Source organism: Dendropsophus ebraccatus, chromosome 14, assembly GCF_027789765.1.
Source record: "Dendropsophus ebraccatus isolate aDenEbr1 chromosome 14, aDenEbr1.pat, whole genome shotgun sequence".
Taxonomy (NCBI): Eukaryota; Metazoa; Chordata; class Amphibia; order Anura; family Hylidae; genus Dendropsophus; species Dendropsophus ebraccatus.
Window position 1 is genome coordinate 63,288,631 of NC_091467.1, and position 16,258 is coordinate 63,304,888.

The 16,258-nt window shown below is 44.1% G+C and overlaps 1 protein-coding gene across 3 annotated transcripts in view; it reads right to left on the reverse strand.

Moving 5' to 3' along the window:
* Window positions 1-16,258, reverse strand: part of LOC138772782 (uncharacterized) — an 18,469-nt gene continuing 2,211 nt past the window's right edge. For 2 of the 3 annotated variants that reach the window (XM_069953445.1, XM_069953444.1), the window contains exons 2-8: window positions 11,247-11,313; window positions 10,442-10,925; window positions 6,972-7,805; window positions 6,542-6,655; window positions 5,520-5,567; window positions 3,845-3,986; window positions 1-3,257 (exon numbers count right to left, since the gene is read on the reverse strand). In XM_069953445.1, coding sequence (XP_069809546.1) covers window positions 2,473-3,257; window positions 3,845-3,986; window positions 5,520-5,567; window positions 6,542-6,655; window positions 6,972-7,805; window positions 10,442-10,924 — 2,406 coding nt within the window. In that variant the 5' untranslated portion in view covers window position 10,925; window positions 11,247-11,313 and the 3' untranslated portion in view covers window positions 1-2,472. Of the gene's footprint in view, window positions 3,258-3,844; window positions 3,987-5,519; window positions 5,568-6,541; window positions 6,656-6,971; window positions 7,806-10,441; window positions 10,926-11,246; window positions 11,314-15,792; window positions 15,894-16,258 lie in introns of those variants that run through there. The other variant, XM_069953446.1, reaches the window with a different exon arrangement.

Sequence of the window (16,258 nt, forward strand, 5' to 3'; positions counted from 1 at the left end):
AATAATATATTGCTGCTGGAGCATATAAAACAATAAATGTTATCCTTACCTGTCCTTGCTTCCTCTGTATGGCCAGTGTCTCCCGCTGAATGCAAAGCCTCCACTTTCAAGACAAACTCGTCTCAGTAGTAACAGCCCGCTCAGCCAATCATTGGGGGACACTGGCGACACCAGAGGAGCATGGTCAGGTAAGGATAATATGTTTATTGTTTTATATGCACCGGCAGCCATATATTAAAATAGGCGGACAACCCCTTTAATGTACACAACCGTGCAGTGTGACCAGGCCATGACCAGGGCCCAGACATCCCAAAGAATGTCATCCGCAGGCCACCAGCAGTCAAGAACAAAGGTATAGGAGCCCACCCTTCATACTATCCATTCCATGAGTCAGTACGCATGAACATGCCTAAACACTGGTAATGTGCACTGACCCAAACAACATATAGTATGCACGGTCATCTGAATAAGGCCTTAAAGCACAGAAGGGAAAAAAAAGTGTTAAGGAATCCTTCATGAGAAATCCATGTAAACAGAAGCACCGTCATCCTCTACGTTAAAGTGTAACTATGAAGTTTCGCAGGCAGCACGATACGCTGTAGAAAAAAAAACAACTGCTGCACCGCTCCTGCTGCAATCCAGGTAGAATTTTTCCAGCAGTGCTTTTGATTGCATGGAAGAAATCCATACCTGGTGCATGCCTGCTTCGGGAGTGTATCCTGTCGCCTGTGAAACTTTTTAATTTAGTTGAAGAAGCTGCCACAGGCCTGCATCTCATAGGTGCAAATGTGTGCAACAAAGCGGCTTCCTCACATCCTGGGCATAGATTCATCCATTACTGCCTGCCAGGATAATCTATGCTGGCATGCACATTTGGTAGTTGTGTCCCACCCTTATTCATTAACTATGGGGGGTCCATGTAAAGCCCTTCTAGAATGTGCCCCCCAAATGCTGATCCCTGGCCAGAGGTTTGTTTGTTTTACATCTATGACCTTCCTCTCTTATGTTGCCACTTCTTTGTAGGTATAAGGACCCCACCTAACCTGATGTATAGATGGCAGGTAAAGAACGATTGACTTCAGGGTACTGACCGGAGTCTACAACCACCAACTTATGTGGATTATCAATACTAAGTGCTATACTGGAGTAAATGCTTTCTCTTCAGCTCCTACAATGAAAAAGAGAAGATGGGCAAGAGACAAACCTAAGAAATGAATGGGATAAAACCCAACGGAACCGTCCTATAATCCTGTATAATCCTGCCCACCTTGTACACTCCAGGAGCCTGCTTATAATGGATACAAATGGGCAGGTAAGACAACGGACCAAGGTGATGATCACCGATTGTACTCCGGAGCTCATATAAACCTGCATGTAACAAACTGGGAAACATGGCCTCTACCGTTATGCATAAAAAACAGGGAAAACACATGTCCAAGGCTAAAGCTAAATGGTGTGACCAGAAACCACCATATAGAACTGTCTGATTGTGAGACTCCACTACTCATGCAAGTGAATGAGGTTTTGTGGCGACTTACAAGAAGCCATGACAGCAAAGCGAATTGCTAAAAAGTCAATGCACATGGGAGTCACATGGCCAGACACAACATGGCAGTTCCTGGTTACATGATCAGAAATCACAGTGTAGCCACAGACAGGAGAGAATTACTAATTAGGTTCCGTGATGTCTCTTTGAGACATGTTTTTTTTTTGTGAAAACTAATTGCAGGCCTATCCACAGAATACGCCCGACACTCCCCTCAATCAGATGTTCACCACAGCCACGTCACGCTCTCTACACAGTGGATACAGCTGGACCCAAATGGTTCCATTTTGTAAGTAGTGGTTGCGTTGGTTAGTTCCCAGCATTTGCACTACACAATGAACAGGGCCTTCTGTTTCTATTCAGTATGTAAAGAAGGTGCTGCAGTTGTAGTGATCAGCTGGGGTTCTGGGTGTAGACAGGTCATCAATAAGATTTCACAGCAAAACTGCTTTAATATTCACAGGCCCAGTCCTATGTTTACCCTGGTAGCGACAGAGGTGTCGGGCAGCCATCTATCTTCCTTCCAAAAAGTAACGGATCTGTTCTTTCATTAAGAAGTCAGGGCAGCAAGCTGTCAGTCATCTCTCGTAGTCTATGCCCAACTAAAGAGACGATACAGGTTCACCCTCAGACAAGAAGACTCACTATACAGTCCTTTGGGCTGACTGCCCTTCTATAGCTTCTACATATAGAATCACTTCAACTACAAACCTGCCCAAATGGGCAGAAAAATTGCCGGGGAGGAGTCAGGTGGGGAGGTGTTCACCTTCCTATGGATCATGGAGGTATAAACAATAGAAAACTTCTAACTTCAAACCAGTATAAAAGTCTTATGTCTCCTCAGAAAGAAGGGCGCCTGTACCCTACACTGCGGCACTTGTGGTGAACTTTTATAAAAAATCCCTCAAGTATAAAACTGGTGGCCGTCAGACCTCTTCATGGTGGAAGGCCCACTTGTGTTTCATGAAATGTGATTTATGTGCGAAGCGTTTCCCGCACAGGCGGCACATGATAGGATTGTCATGATCGTGAATCTTCTCGTGTCTGGCCAGCTGGGACTTGGTGTCGAAGCGGTGGTCACATTTGCTGCAGGACACGGTCTTGCCTTTGGTGTGCCTCCTCTGGTGAACCAGCAGACTGCACTTATGGCCGAATTTCCTTCCGCACAGTTCACACTCGAAGGGTTTCTCCCCGGTGTGCGCTCTCTGGTGGATGATGAACTGAGACTTGTAGTCGTACTGTATACCGCAGATAGTGCAGGCGTAGCGTTTAACCGCGTGATTTTCCGCCCGATGTTTGATCAGTAAAGATTTGGTAACAAACACTTGGCCACAGTCCTCGCACTTGACGTCCACCTCCTCCTCGTAACTCTTCAGGTGCTTCTGGGATTTAAGGTGCCTTTTAAAGGCCAGTCTTTTGGGGAAGGTCATGTCACACTTCTTACAGTGATAGATTCTTCCTTTCCTGTGTAGCAAATTGTATTTCTTCATTTTAGTGCTTTCATTGGATGCACTGCCATCCTTCGGTAAACTGGAAGAACCTGGAAGACTTGTAGATAAGTCGTCATCCCCTTGCGTAGAGTCATCTCCATCTTCTTCATCAGACAATACCTCGGACTCGCTGAACTCGCTGACAGCGCCATCTGGCAGCCAGTCTGGAGAATTTGGTTGTTTTGTGGTCTCTTTAACTTCTTCCTCACTTACTGATTCATCTGTTTGGTGGAAGCAGAAGACAAGTCAAGATGTCTACATGTGTGAAGAGTCGCTATCACCATGTCTGAGGTCAGAGGATCATAGGGTGAAGTATATTATTTCAATTAATGGGTTATACCAAAATTAACAGATGAAATGATGGGTGTAGTAGGTCACAAAGACTGTCAATTGTAATGTCTCATTACATGTCAAGTTATCGATTGCAGTGGGTCTCAGTGGATCAGTCAAGTCCAGAAGTCCAGTCCACTCTCCAGCCGGCCGAACATCTGACTCTTACGCTTCATAGATTATATTAAGCCGGATATATTATATATATATATATATATATATATATATATATATATATATATATATATATATATGGGCCATTCCATCCAAACTAAACTTTTCGTAACACCCGTAACACCTAGTTAAACCTAGTAAAACTGAGACTTAAGAGTCTTAATGTATATTTATAACTTTTGTGGTTAAATTGCATTTTTTTAATTAGCGGTTAAAAAAAAATGTTTAACTAGTTGCTACGGTTGTTACGAAAAGGTTCAGTTTGGATGGAATGACCCATATATGGAACTGGTGGCCGTCTCACCTGAATCTGTCTCGTCCACCACTTCGGTGAGGTCCTGCGGCTCCTCTGTCACCACATCTCTATAGAGCTCTTTGTGTGACTTAATGTAGTTCCACTCCTCAGTGGAGAAATACATTGCAACGTCGTCACATTTTACCGGCACCTGCAACAAAGAAATGGGGAAATGGTGAGTTACCCCTGATAGCGTTTAGAGGGAAATTTCACTAACATTAATAATTACTGAATTCTCAGCCTGGACGGGACTGTATTTCTTTGTATTGTTTGTCCTTGAACAACCCAATTCAGAGAGTCACCTGGTTTAGGTCTCCTTCGTTTCCAAGAAATGGAAACCACCACTAAATTACTTTCCATCCATAAACTTACTAGACTAGTGCGGAGACAATTTTCTCATGAGGTGGTTGAACCGCTATGATTCCCCCTCCTTTTGGGCTACCCACGATATCTGTACTCTGGCAAATCTAAATGACAATAATGTCTTTATCTCCTTTACTGACCTGGAATTCAAAACATACAATACCCCTCACACACTTCTTCCGATATCTAGAAATACGCATCGCCCTACAGAATCAGATACCAGATATATCATTGTTAGAGCAAACTCATTTATTTCTTCCTCTCCTCTTATCGGGACACTTAAGTCGCAGGGCTTGGCCTCTACCTTATAAACTCACCATCTGAAACAATGGCTGCTCACCCCATACCGGTAAGAGAGAAATGGGCTTCTACACTCCAAGCCTTTCAGGACGAGGACTGGGAAAATATATCAATTGTCAGTATCCCCTGCAGCAGATAACAAAATAATACAACTTAACATAATTCACCAGTCCCATCTTACCCCACAGCGCCTACCATCCTCTTGTCGGCTACCATCCTCTGTCTCTGCTGCCTCTCTACATTTATTATTGCTTGCCCCCCATATATGCTTTCTGGGAGAAGGTCCTATTATTTCTGTCCTAAATAGCCTTCTCTTCCCACTGACCTTAGAAATTTGTCTCTTTGGAGGAAGACCATTGGAAACACCAACGCGACTCATGTATCTTCCTCCAGGAGGAGCCGACTCTTGCTAAGAAATTGACAATTTTGGCTGATCACCTTTCTCTCCATAAACATGTGGGAACAATTAGTTAATTTAATTATTCCCAATTAAAATGTGCTGTATCAGCATTGGGGATGCCCATTGGAAATGTGGGAGATCTAGAACCAATCCCCTCTGACTGCCATGAAACCTATACCTCACCCCCCTAATACATCATCATCCACTAATTCAGTTGTCCCTTACATTACATGGAACAATGGTTTAAACTAAATACTGAATTTCCTTATTTGACTTTCTATCCTCTCACAGATGCCATATATTCCATTGGCTTTGAAATGGTCCATGTCCATTACTGTGGAAATGTTGTTTCTATGACGTGTTATGATTAGCGTTGAGCAAAGTTGCTAAACTGTTCAGGTTCGGCAATGTTCTCTGAACGCTCGGCATTTGAATACCAATGGCTGGAAAAGTTGGATGCTGCCTTAGGGAGTGCTGAAAAACATGGATAGACAAGTTCATCAAGTCCGCTCAACACTAATTAGGACTCCATTATCAATAACATGAGTTCTTTGATACTCTAAAAAGTAGGAAAGGCTTGGGTATGAGGGGACTGGTGGCAATGTCCGGCACTGCACTCACCTCCTCTGGACTGTCAGGGGGGTCATCTCTCTCTGCAAGCACCCATTTCTATAGAGGAAGAAAGGTAAAAAGATGGAACTATTATTGAGTGTTTTAAGCCTTAACCCCAGGTGCTTCCCTTTCCCCAACCTCCTCACATCCTTTGAGAACACAAGACAAGGTTTGTCAGACATTAGCTTCACCATGTCTATTTAGTGACCTGCACTACAAGGTCCAGAAGAGCTGGGCAGACCCCATCAGTATTGTTCTGTCCAATGCCTGACACTGAGGTCCCCCAAAAGGCCAATGAAGATTCTGACAAAATTATTAGAGAAGGAAGAGTCATGTACAACTGGAGATCTCAAGAGGATTCACCTCCCCATTTACTTCTATATCTACTGGCCTCTATACAAGCCAGGCAGAAGGTACACATTGATGTGGATAGTTATCTAAACTTACAGAAGGTTCCATAACGCCGCTAGACACTATCTTCTTAAAGGGTAATGCTAGCAACAAAAACATGTCACTTATCCACAGGACGTGTGTGAAAATGGAGTGTTCAACCTCTGCGACCCCAATTCTCCCCACAGCATGGAGCAGTGGGTCAATACACAGTCTATGCATTGTCTTTGGGAGATACAAAGTGGATATGGGATCAGCTATAGGGCTGGAATATATCTAATGGTTTTTCTAGAAAAGGGAAAAAGCCGCACTTCCGAATCCAGGTAGTGGGTGCTATACGGAGTAAGTCCCTTGGCTCGGGATCCCAACAAATACAAAAGAAAATTCTGCAGCACACCAGCGTCAAGTGAAAAAAGAAGTGGTATTTATTGCATGTAGCAAGAAACACAAAAGGGATGACTTGACAATGGTCTTGGAGTAGACAGAAACGTTGCATCCCTTTTGTGTTCCTTGCTACATGCAATAAATACCACTTCTTTTTTCACTTGACGCTGGTGTGCTGCGGAATTTTCTTTTGTAATTGTTTTTCTAGAAATCTTCCTCTGAGAATTTAGGTAGACAGATTACCAAGAGCTGCTTACATCTCCAGTCAGGAGAGCCACGATCTCCAGGACCTGATTCAGGAACTTCTGTGTCATCAGCTTGGAGGCTTCTTCTATAAAGGGTGTGTTAAGCAAATGCTGCATGAGAGAGACCTAAAAATACAAGAAAAATTGAGGGGATTAAGATGGAAACTGCTTCAATTATCTGAAACACAATACTCATTGTATTTTCAATGAGGGTAGAAAAATAAAAATAAATCGAAAAACAGAATGGATGAGTCTCCCTGATATGCGTCCATAAACTATAAAGAAATCCGAGGCCAACTGTATGTGGTTCCCTATGCATGAGCTGAATGCAAATCTATGTGTCCCCATTACTCCTGTGAGGCTTCCCATTCCCGCCTGTCTAGGTCTGTATCTCACATACATAACAGTCAGGTAGTAATTCACATGCAGGGCCCCGGCTTACCATCACTTCCTCCATGGCAAAAAATAGCCTGCTGTCTTTCACAGGGACGTTTCTTGGAAGCCGAGAGTTGTCTGGGGTCATTCCTTGCAGTAATGCCGCCCAGTTCTGTAGACCTGGCTCTTCTGATTCCTGGTTTGCCACCATTCTCTCAGGCTGCCCCACACTCATGTCTTTTGGAGGGACAGCAGGACCGAACCTATAGAGGTAGTCGGGTCTAACGTTCCAGGAACTGTCTCTATGGTGAAGCTCCATCTCCGAGCACTGAATGGCCTTGTCAACCGAACAAGTTAGTGACTTCAAACCATTATAAAACTTTCCCATTCGTGTGGAGGTGGAAACTTCTCGGACAAGTATAGGTCTGGTGAGCACCCCGATGCTCCGGACGCCCCAGTAAGGGTCAGTGTTGGTGGCAATGTGCCGCAGTCTGTGGTTATAATCGGAGTACGCATCAGGCTGTTCTCTGGGAGGGTACGAGCCATCGAAACTGGAATCCGAATGAAATGGTAACTCGACCTCCTCCTCTTTTATGATGTTTCTTTGAAGGCCTGGAAATATAGTTGGTACGGCGTCTGGTTTGAGCTTCACTTCCGCACCGTGGATCATGTAACAATCGGGGGCAAAGTGATCAGAGCACATCCCAAACCTCTCCGAGGGGCTCATGTCCAGAACCTGCCGGGCAGCGAGGTCAAGATCACCAAAGTTCTGTCCCGTCTGCTGGAGCCACAACTTCACTGTTGAAAACTTATTTGGAAACATATGAATAGTGACATCAGGATGCTGGACCTCCACGAAGTTAGGACAGTCAGTAACAATACATCTAGACGTGACATCCGCCTGCAGGAAAAACAATCAACATTGGATGTTATTTCATAAGATACAGTATAAAGGGTCCTCTTACTGCAGATGAGTGACAATCAGTAAGATCGCATTCGTTGGCAGTGGCTTTATACGGCACAAATAATCATGCAGCCAGGCCACACGAACGATCACTACATAATCCATAAGGCCACCTAAATAGATTGTTATCGACCGCACGTTTCTAGTTTAGATGGATGTGCGGCCAATAACGATGAGGTTACCGGTTACAGAAAAAAAAAAATCATACCAGAAAACGAGCAGGATTTTGCCCTTTTAAACAAGCTGATTACCAATTTATTGAGGGTTCCTAGGACCATTCATTACTTATAATCTGCATATGTAAAAATGACCTTTTGACACTGGGTTATGCAGAAAAAGTCACTAGATGGTGATTATTTGTTTCAGATACACATTACTAAAAAGCTGTCATGTTATAGAAACTACCAATGTAATACTGCCCTCTATAGACCAGAATATACAATCAGTACTATAATACTTTATGTACAAGAATATAACTACTATAATACTCCTCCTTTATACAAGAATATAACTACTATAATGCTTGGGGGCGATCTTCTCCGCCGGCGGTGCTGGCCGGGTTCTGGTGTGGTGTTTTTGGGTCTGGTCCTGTGGCATGGGGGTCGCAGGGCCGTCCCATGGCCCCCGTTCCCTGACTGTGCACGCCTGCGGGGTTGGTGGCCACTGACTGGCACGGTGTGGACTTAGTGTAGGGACCCATGTGTATCAGATACCTGCACGATGGTACATGGGGCAGTATGGCTTGATCAATTCATACACAAAATTCTGATGTGTTTTTTATTTAGCCTAGGGGCACTAGTATCAGCCATAGGTGTGAGGTGCAGCACTCTGTTTCTTCCCTGAACCGCATAACTACTATAATACTGCTCCTATATACAAGAATATAACTACTATAATACTACCTCCTATATACAAGAATATAACTACTATAATACTGCTCCTATATACAAGAATATAACTATTATAATACTGCTCCTATATACAAGAATATAACTACTATAATACTGCTCCTATATACAAGAATATAACTACTATAATACTGCTCCTATACACAGGGATATAACTACTACAATACTGCTCCTATATACAGGAATATAACTACTATAATACTGCTCCCTATATACAAGAATATACCTACTATAATACTGCTCCTATATACAAGAATATAACTACTATAATACTGCCCCCTATATACAAGAATATAACTACTATAATACTGCTCCTATATACAAGAATATAACTACTATAATACTGCTCCTATATACAAGAATATAACTACTATAATACTGCTCCTATGTACAAGAATATAACTACTATAATACTGCTCCTATATACAAGAATATAACTACAATAATACTGCTCCTATATACAAGAATATAACTACTATACTACTGCTCCTATATACAAGAATATAACTACTATAATACTGCTCCTATATACAAGAATATAACTACTATAATAACTTGTGGAGCAGGTCTGAGTTAGCACCAAAGTCTGTGTAGTGTCAGCTGTATACCCATGAGCTAGGATCATGTGCGTGAGGAATCTAGGCAATGGAGGGCAGCATGGGGGTGCAAAAAGCTTATTGCAAAGTAAATCTATTGGGACTGTTTCCCGTGGCTAACCACGCATCTTCCGGCCCTGCGACCCCCATGCCACAGGACCAGACCCAAAAACACCACACCAGAACCCGGCCAGCACCGCCGGCGGAGAAAGTCGCCCCCAAACAGCACAAGTCTGGATGAGGTATTGTGCTCACCATAGCTGCTGCAGTCAGAATGGGAAAATACAGGAGGGATTAAACTTAAAATTGTACATGGGGCAGTATGGCTTGATCAATTCATACACAAAATTCTGATGTGTTTTTTATTTAGCCTAGGGGCACTAGTATCAGCCATAGGTGTGAGGTGCAGCACGCTTTTTCTTCCCTGAACCGCATTTTGTTTCTCTCTTTTCTCCGTGTATTGCACTCCTCCTGGTGAGACCCACATGACCGCAATTAGCAGGAGACACCTGAGTGCACATGGTTTTAATCCCTCCTGTTTTTTCCCATTCTGTCTGCTGCAGCTATGGTGAGTGTAATACCTCATCCAGACTTGTGCTGTTAGGGGGTGACCTTCTCCGCCGGCGGTGTTGGCCGGGTTCTGGTGTGGTGTTTTTGGGTCTGGTCCTGTGGCATGGGGGTCGCGGGGCCGTCCCATGGCCCCCGTTCCCTGACTGTGCACGCCTGCGGGGTTGGTAGCCACTGACTGGCACGGTGTGGACTTAGTGTAGGGACCCATGTGTATCAGATACCTGCACGATGGTACATGGGGCAGTGTGGCTGGATCAATTCATACACAAAATTCTGATGTGTTTTTTATTTAGCCTAGAGGCACTAGTATCAGCCATAGGTGTGAGGTGCAGCGCTTTTTCTTCCCTGAACCGCATAACTACTATAATACTGCTCCTATATACAAGAATATAACTACTATAATACTGCCCCTATATACAGGAATATAACGACTATAATATAGCCCCAAATATATGTCAGTCCCTACCAGTATTATAGATTATAAACTGAAGAGACTTGCCCATTGCTCCTGGTCTGGGTGGAGTGGACTGGTGGCTGTGCACTGGGAGTAGCGCTGCTCCACCTTCAGCGGGGTGGTGCTGGTGGAAGTGCTGGTCCCGCTGCTCACTAGAGATGGTGAGGAGGAATCATAGTCACATTCTTCAGTTTTAATATGGATGATCCTGGAGTCCAATGACGAAGAGGACAGAAAAGAAGGCTGGATAAAGAGAGTAGGGACGGCATCCTTCTTTAGTATCCTCTGGGACCCATCAATCATCGTGTAGCTTTCTGGAGAGAAGTGGCGAGAACAGATCCTGTATTCAGATTGCGATTTGTCATCAATGATTTTTTGGGAAACTTCAGCAATGTCCTGAAAGTCCAGTCCTGTCTGTAGTAGCCATGACTTTATCCTCTCAATGGTATCGGGAAATGAGTGAAGAATCAGGCCGGGGAGATCGCTCTTGGATGTTATCGTACATCCCTTCACGATGCAAGATGTCATCCTGCAAGGAAAATGGAGAAAAACAGAAATAAGAAGCATACAACCATTCAGCTTTCTGTGTTTAATGGATCACGCGTTTGTGACACGCATAGACTGTAAAAGTATTACAATCTACACCAATTTACTTACCTTTCTGAATATAAATGCTCCATTGGTCAATGTGATTGAGCTTTCGAAGACAGCATTTCCAGCTGTAATACACCCATGTGATCCACAGGGGGCATAACTGTTCCACTTAATGCAGAGTTTTTTTTCTGACAATTCTATGAAATAACGCACATATTGCCGGTATTGTGGGGGGGGGGGGTGTTCTGGAGCTTACCTTTCATAAAGGTCGGGGAAACTTCCAGATCTGAATCCGTAGGATTGACAGATAAAGGTGCAGAGTCCTATAAAGAGAAGACAAGCGATATAGTGACCAGGACCGGGCACCAACAGAACAATGACCAGGGCCGGAGATGGCAATACAGTGAGCAGGGGTGGACACCAACAATACAGCGAGCAGGGCCGCACACCAACAATGCAGTGACCAGGACCGGACACCAACAGTACAGCGACGGCTGACATAGTGACCATGGCCATACAATAGTGATAACCAAACATCAGAAAAATGTCCGTGTTTGGCCATGTGGCACTCAACTCCTGGTGTCTGGAGAAAACCTGAAAACCCTAATGATGCCTGATGGGAGTCCTGGAAAACATGGATACAGCCAGTTTTCCTGATAGCCCTAGGGTGGCATCCAATTTCTCCAGATGCTGAGAGATAAATGCTGAGTGTTTGGCCCCACAGTCAAACATGGACATCATTACCCGATGTTGGCTCATCACCACCAGAAAGCAACAATACAGTGACCACGGGCGGACACCAACAATACAGAGACAGCGAGATCAGGGCCGGACACCAACACTCATATTTTTATCTAGTAAAGGTGGACATTTCCTGGCACCCTCACCCCCAAATCACAAGAAGTATAAACATTATTACTCCTGCTATGCTTAAGGTGCACCTGTCACAAGGTTTTATATCACCCGGTCGGCGCCGTCACAGAGATCTCAGTGACATGGTCCATTTTTTTAAATGGCTGCCCAGTTCCCACCATCTGCGCTGGTTTCACATGCAAATCAGGCCGCTCTATGCACTGGAGATGGGGCTGCCCACCCCCCACTCGGTGGTGCGCCTCCTTCATAATCAAGTCTGGCTGCGTCACTGACGGGAGGGGATATCAGTACACTGGGGTCGGCAGGCCCATCTCCAGTGCATAGAGTGGCCTGATTTGCATATGAAGAAAGTTACGCAAGTGATTTTAAAAAATGGACCACTCCTCGGAATCTTTGTGCCGGCGCCAGACAGGTGATATAATTTTTTTTCTTTTCAATATCCTTAGGCTATCACACGTCTGTAATTTTGCAGACCTAAAAGACGGGGAAAGCCTGTAATGAAGAGTTTACTTATCCGGCATGATGTTTCAATATCATGCATGGACCATTGAAAATTTTTGAATCTCCGCGGCACTGTAGTAACGCCCGACGTTACCACCCAACAGCAGCTTTTTCAAAGAAGATTTTGCAAAGAGTAAGCTAGCCACGTGGATGCTGACATTTTATAATGTATGTTTATGGTGTGATAATGGCAATATCGGAATATCACTCCTGAATGATTGACAATCAGTTTAAGCCTATCAGTGACTGTTACTTGATGTATCCCTTAACGTCAAGTTTTGAAAATATTTTACAAGAGTGCAACATCTAACATGGTTTTATTAAAATTCTGCTCACGTGAAGGGGTTAAGGTAGTTTCAGACTATTCATTGCTAATGTGCATGTTTTGTGATTTGTGTAGGAAGTGAAGGCACATGAAGGACTGCACCTGCGTTAGCACTTAGTCGGAAAATCCTGCAGGTATTGCAGAAGGTGCGCATGTTTCTGAACATTCAGTAAGAATTTCTTGTTGTAGTAGTTCTACTGCGCATGTATCTGGTCCTGGAAGTAATCCTGAACCAATTTCCTTATGATGCGCATGTAATTAGACTTAACAATATTTCTGCCAAGTCTCTGCAAGTGCACATGTATTAGGACTTTAACAGGAAATACATTCCCTAGGCCCAGTACTATGTACATTCAAATACTGGTAATGCAAATAATATGATTGTAGTATGTCTGTATCTCCAATATTTATGTGACATTTTCCGTAGACCAAAGAAGGTAAGTACGCTTATATTATTACTATGAATGTCCTTAATATATTGTGCCAATGCTGTATCTGTTCCTGTCGTAACATTGTTGACATGATTGCAAATTCTTAGTCGTAGTTGTTGTTAAGTTTTGCCTACGGAAATTTTGGGGCAAGTGCAAAACGCTACATATATGACTCCTCTACTTTTGCAGTTTTTCCACTCTACTATTTACAGGGTTTGTGAATTCCGTCCTATGAGGTAGAAATTTGCAAAAGGAACACCGACCACAAGGGTGCGCACCCTTCACCGTTGGTCTTGTCGTCGTGCGGGTGTTTTTGTAATTTAAGTAGCTGTGGACTAGCATATCCTTGAGGTGTCTGTCTCTGAGATAGGTGATGTTGGGGTGGTCATTAAGTACAACATGCACATCTTTGTCCGCACGCAATACTGGCCAGTATTCGCGAATAATATGAGTGACCTCCTGTGCGCATTGGTCATAGGTGCTGATTCATCTAATGATCTTCTTCGAAGTATAGGTCTGTTAACATTCTCCTATTAGCTCATTCCTTGTTATTTCTTTTGCTCTCCTAAAGGCCTTTGTAAGGGTTGATCTTGGATAGCCTTGTGCTTTAAAGCAGCTTTGTAGTTTTTTACTTTCTTCAATGAAGTTAGAAACTTTGGAGCAATTACGGCGAGCCCTGAGGTATTGACCAGTTGGAATTCCAAATCTCAGAGCCCTTGGATGACAACTTTTTTCAATGTAGTACATAGAGATGAGCGAACCGGGTTCGGTTTCGAGTCGATCCAAACCCGAACGTTCGGTATTTGATTAGCTGGGGCTGCTGAACTTGGATAAAGCTCTATGGTTGTCTGGAAAACATGGATACAGCCAATGACTATATCCATGATTTCCACATAGCCTTAGGGCTTTATCCAAGTTCAGCAGCCACCGCTAATCAAATGCCGAAAGTTCGGATCGACTCAGGCATGCTCCAGGTTCGCTCATCTCTAGTAGTACATTATTGGTTGCTGCATCCTTGTGGTACATTATTGTCAGCCCATTATATTCCTCAGTAAGGACTAGAAAATTTATGCCCCCCCCCCCCCACACACACACACCTCAAAGGTGAAATACATACTGATTTGGTTTTTGTTTAAAGGGAACCTGTCACCCCCCGTGCCGGGGTGACATGCTCCCGACCCCCCGTTAGAGCCCCCTATACTCACCTAATCCCGCCGAGTCCCGCTTCTGGAGGTGGTCGGGTGACGGAGATCTCAGCCGCTGCAGCCCGGCGTGCGCGCGCTGAGAGATGAGTCCAACACCCATAGAGAATGACGAAGCGCTGGACTCTCCTGCAGCGGCTGAGATCTCCGTCACCCGACCACCTCCAGAAGCGGGACCCGGCGGGATTAGGTGAGTATAGGGGGTTCTAACGGGGGTCGGGAGCCTGTCACCCCGGCACGGGGGGGTGACAAGTTCCCTTTAACCCCTAGACGACCCTGGACGTAGGGTTACGTCATGGAAGTCTGTCCCCAGACGACCCATGACGTAACCTTACGTCCTGGGTGTTTTTCCCGCTATGAAGCGCGCTCCGGAGCGGAGCGCGCTTCATAGCAGGTGGGGATCTCACCGGCAATGACACGCTGCAGCGATCGCGCTGCCGCGTGTCATTAACCCCTTAAACGCCGCAATCGCGGCGTTTAAGTGTAAGTGACAGGGGGAGTCCCCTGTCACTTACCGATCGGGACCCCCGCAGTGTGACTGCGGGGGTCCCGATCGTTGAAACGGACTGCCGGAGGTCTCTTACCTGCCTCCGTGCGGTCCGATCGGCGATCTGCTACACTGAGCCTGCACAGGCAGGCTCAATGAGCAGATTGCAGATAACACTGATCAATGCTATGCCTATGGCATAGCATTCATCAGTGTAGAAATCAAAGTACTGTATGTAGAAGTCCCCCAAAGGGACTTCAAATGTGTAAAAAAAAAAAGTTCAAAACACTAACACACTACCCCAAAACCCCTCCCCCAATAAAAGTCTAAATCACCCCCCTTTCCCATTATATAAATAAAACATATAAAAATGAATAAATAGATAAACATATAATATACCGTAGTGTGCGTAATTGTCCGATCTATTAAAATATAACAAGCGTCATTGCGACCGGTAAACGGCGTACACGAAAAGAGGGGAAAAAGTGCGCAGATTACCGATTTTATGTTACATTATATATTAAAAAAAATCAATAAAAAGTGATCAAAACGTCCGATCTTCACAAATATGGTATTAATAAAAACTAGAGATCATGGCGGAAAAAATTACACCCCATACAGCCCCGTAGGTGAAAAAATAAAACCGTTATAAGCGTCACAATAGGCCCATTTTATTAATATTTAATTGCCAAAAAAAAGGATTTCATAAAAAAATATATATATAACATTAGAGAATCTGTGTAACCTGCATATGGTTGTGTTCGGACTGACCTATAGAATAATAGTGTCATGTTGCTGTTACTATATAGTGCATTACGTAGACACAGGAACCCCCCAAACGTTACCATATTGCATTCTTTTTTACAATTTCACCAATTTATATCTTCATAAATAATATATTTGGAATTCCATCATACATGTTATGGTAAAATGAATGACGCCATTACAAAGTACAACTATTCCTGTAAAAAACAAGCACTTACATGGCCTGTAGATAGAAAACTGAGAGTGCTAGAGCTCTTAGAAGGGGAGGAGGGAAAAACGAAAGCACTAAGATCAAAATTTGCGCGGTCCACTGGGTCATTTTGGGCCTGGTCCTCAAAGGGTTAAATGAGAAACAAACTGTGCAAGAAGTTCCCGGCCTCCTTTAAAAAAAATAAATAAATAAAATATATGTACCCTCCCCAAAATAAAATGTGCTTTGTGAAGTGGACGTTACTATCAGTGAATACAATTTGGTCCACCCACCACCGGAGGAGGGTGCACAAATTGTGCCCATCGCTGTACCTTTAAGTTGCCTATAGCTAGTGTCATCAAAGGTGAAAAAATTGTGAGTATCTCAGTAGTGACAGGGTGAAGATGTTGTAATTTTGGTACTGGATGCCTTTGGAGGGGCTGGGGTTTCTTCCCACTAAGGTTGGGTCGGCCCGCCTCCAGTGCTTCAGCCTG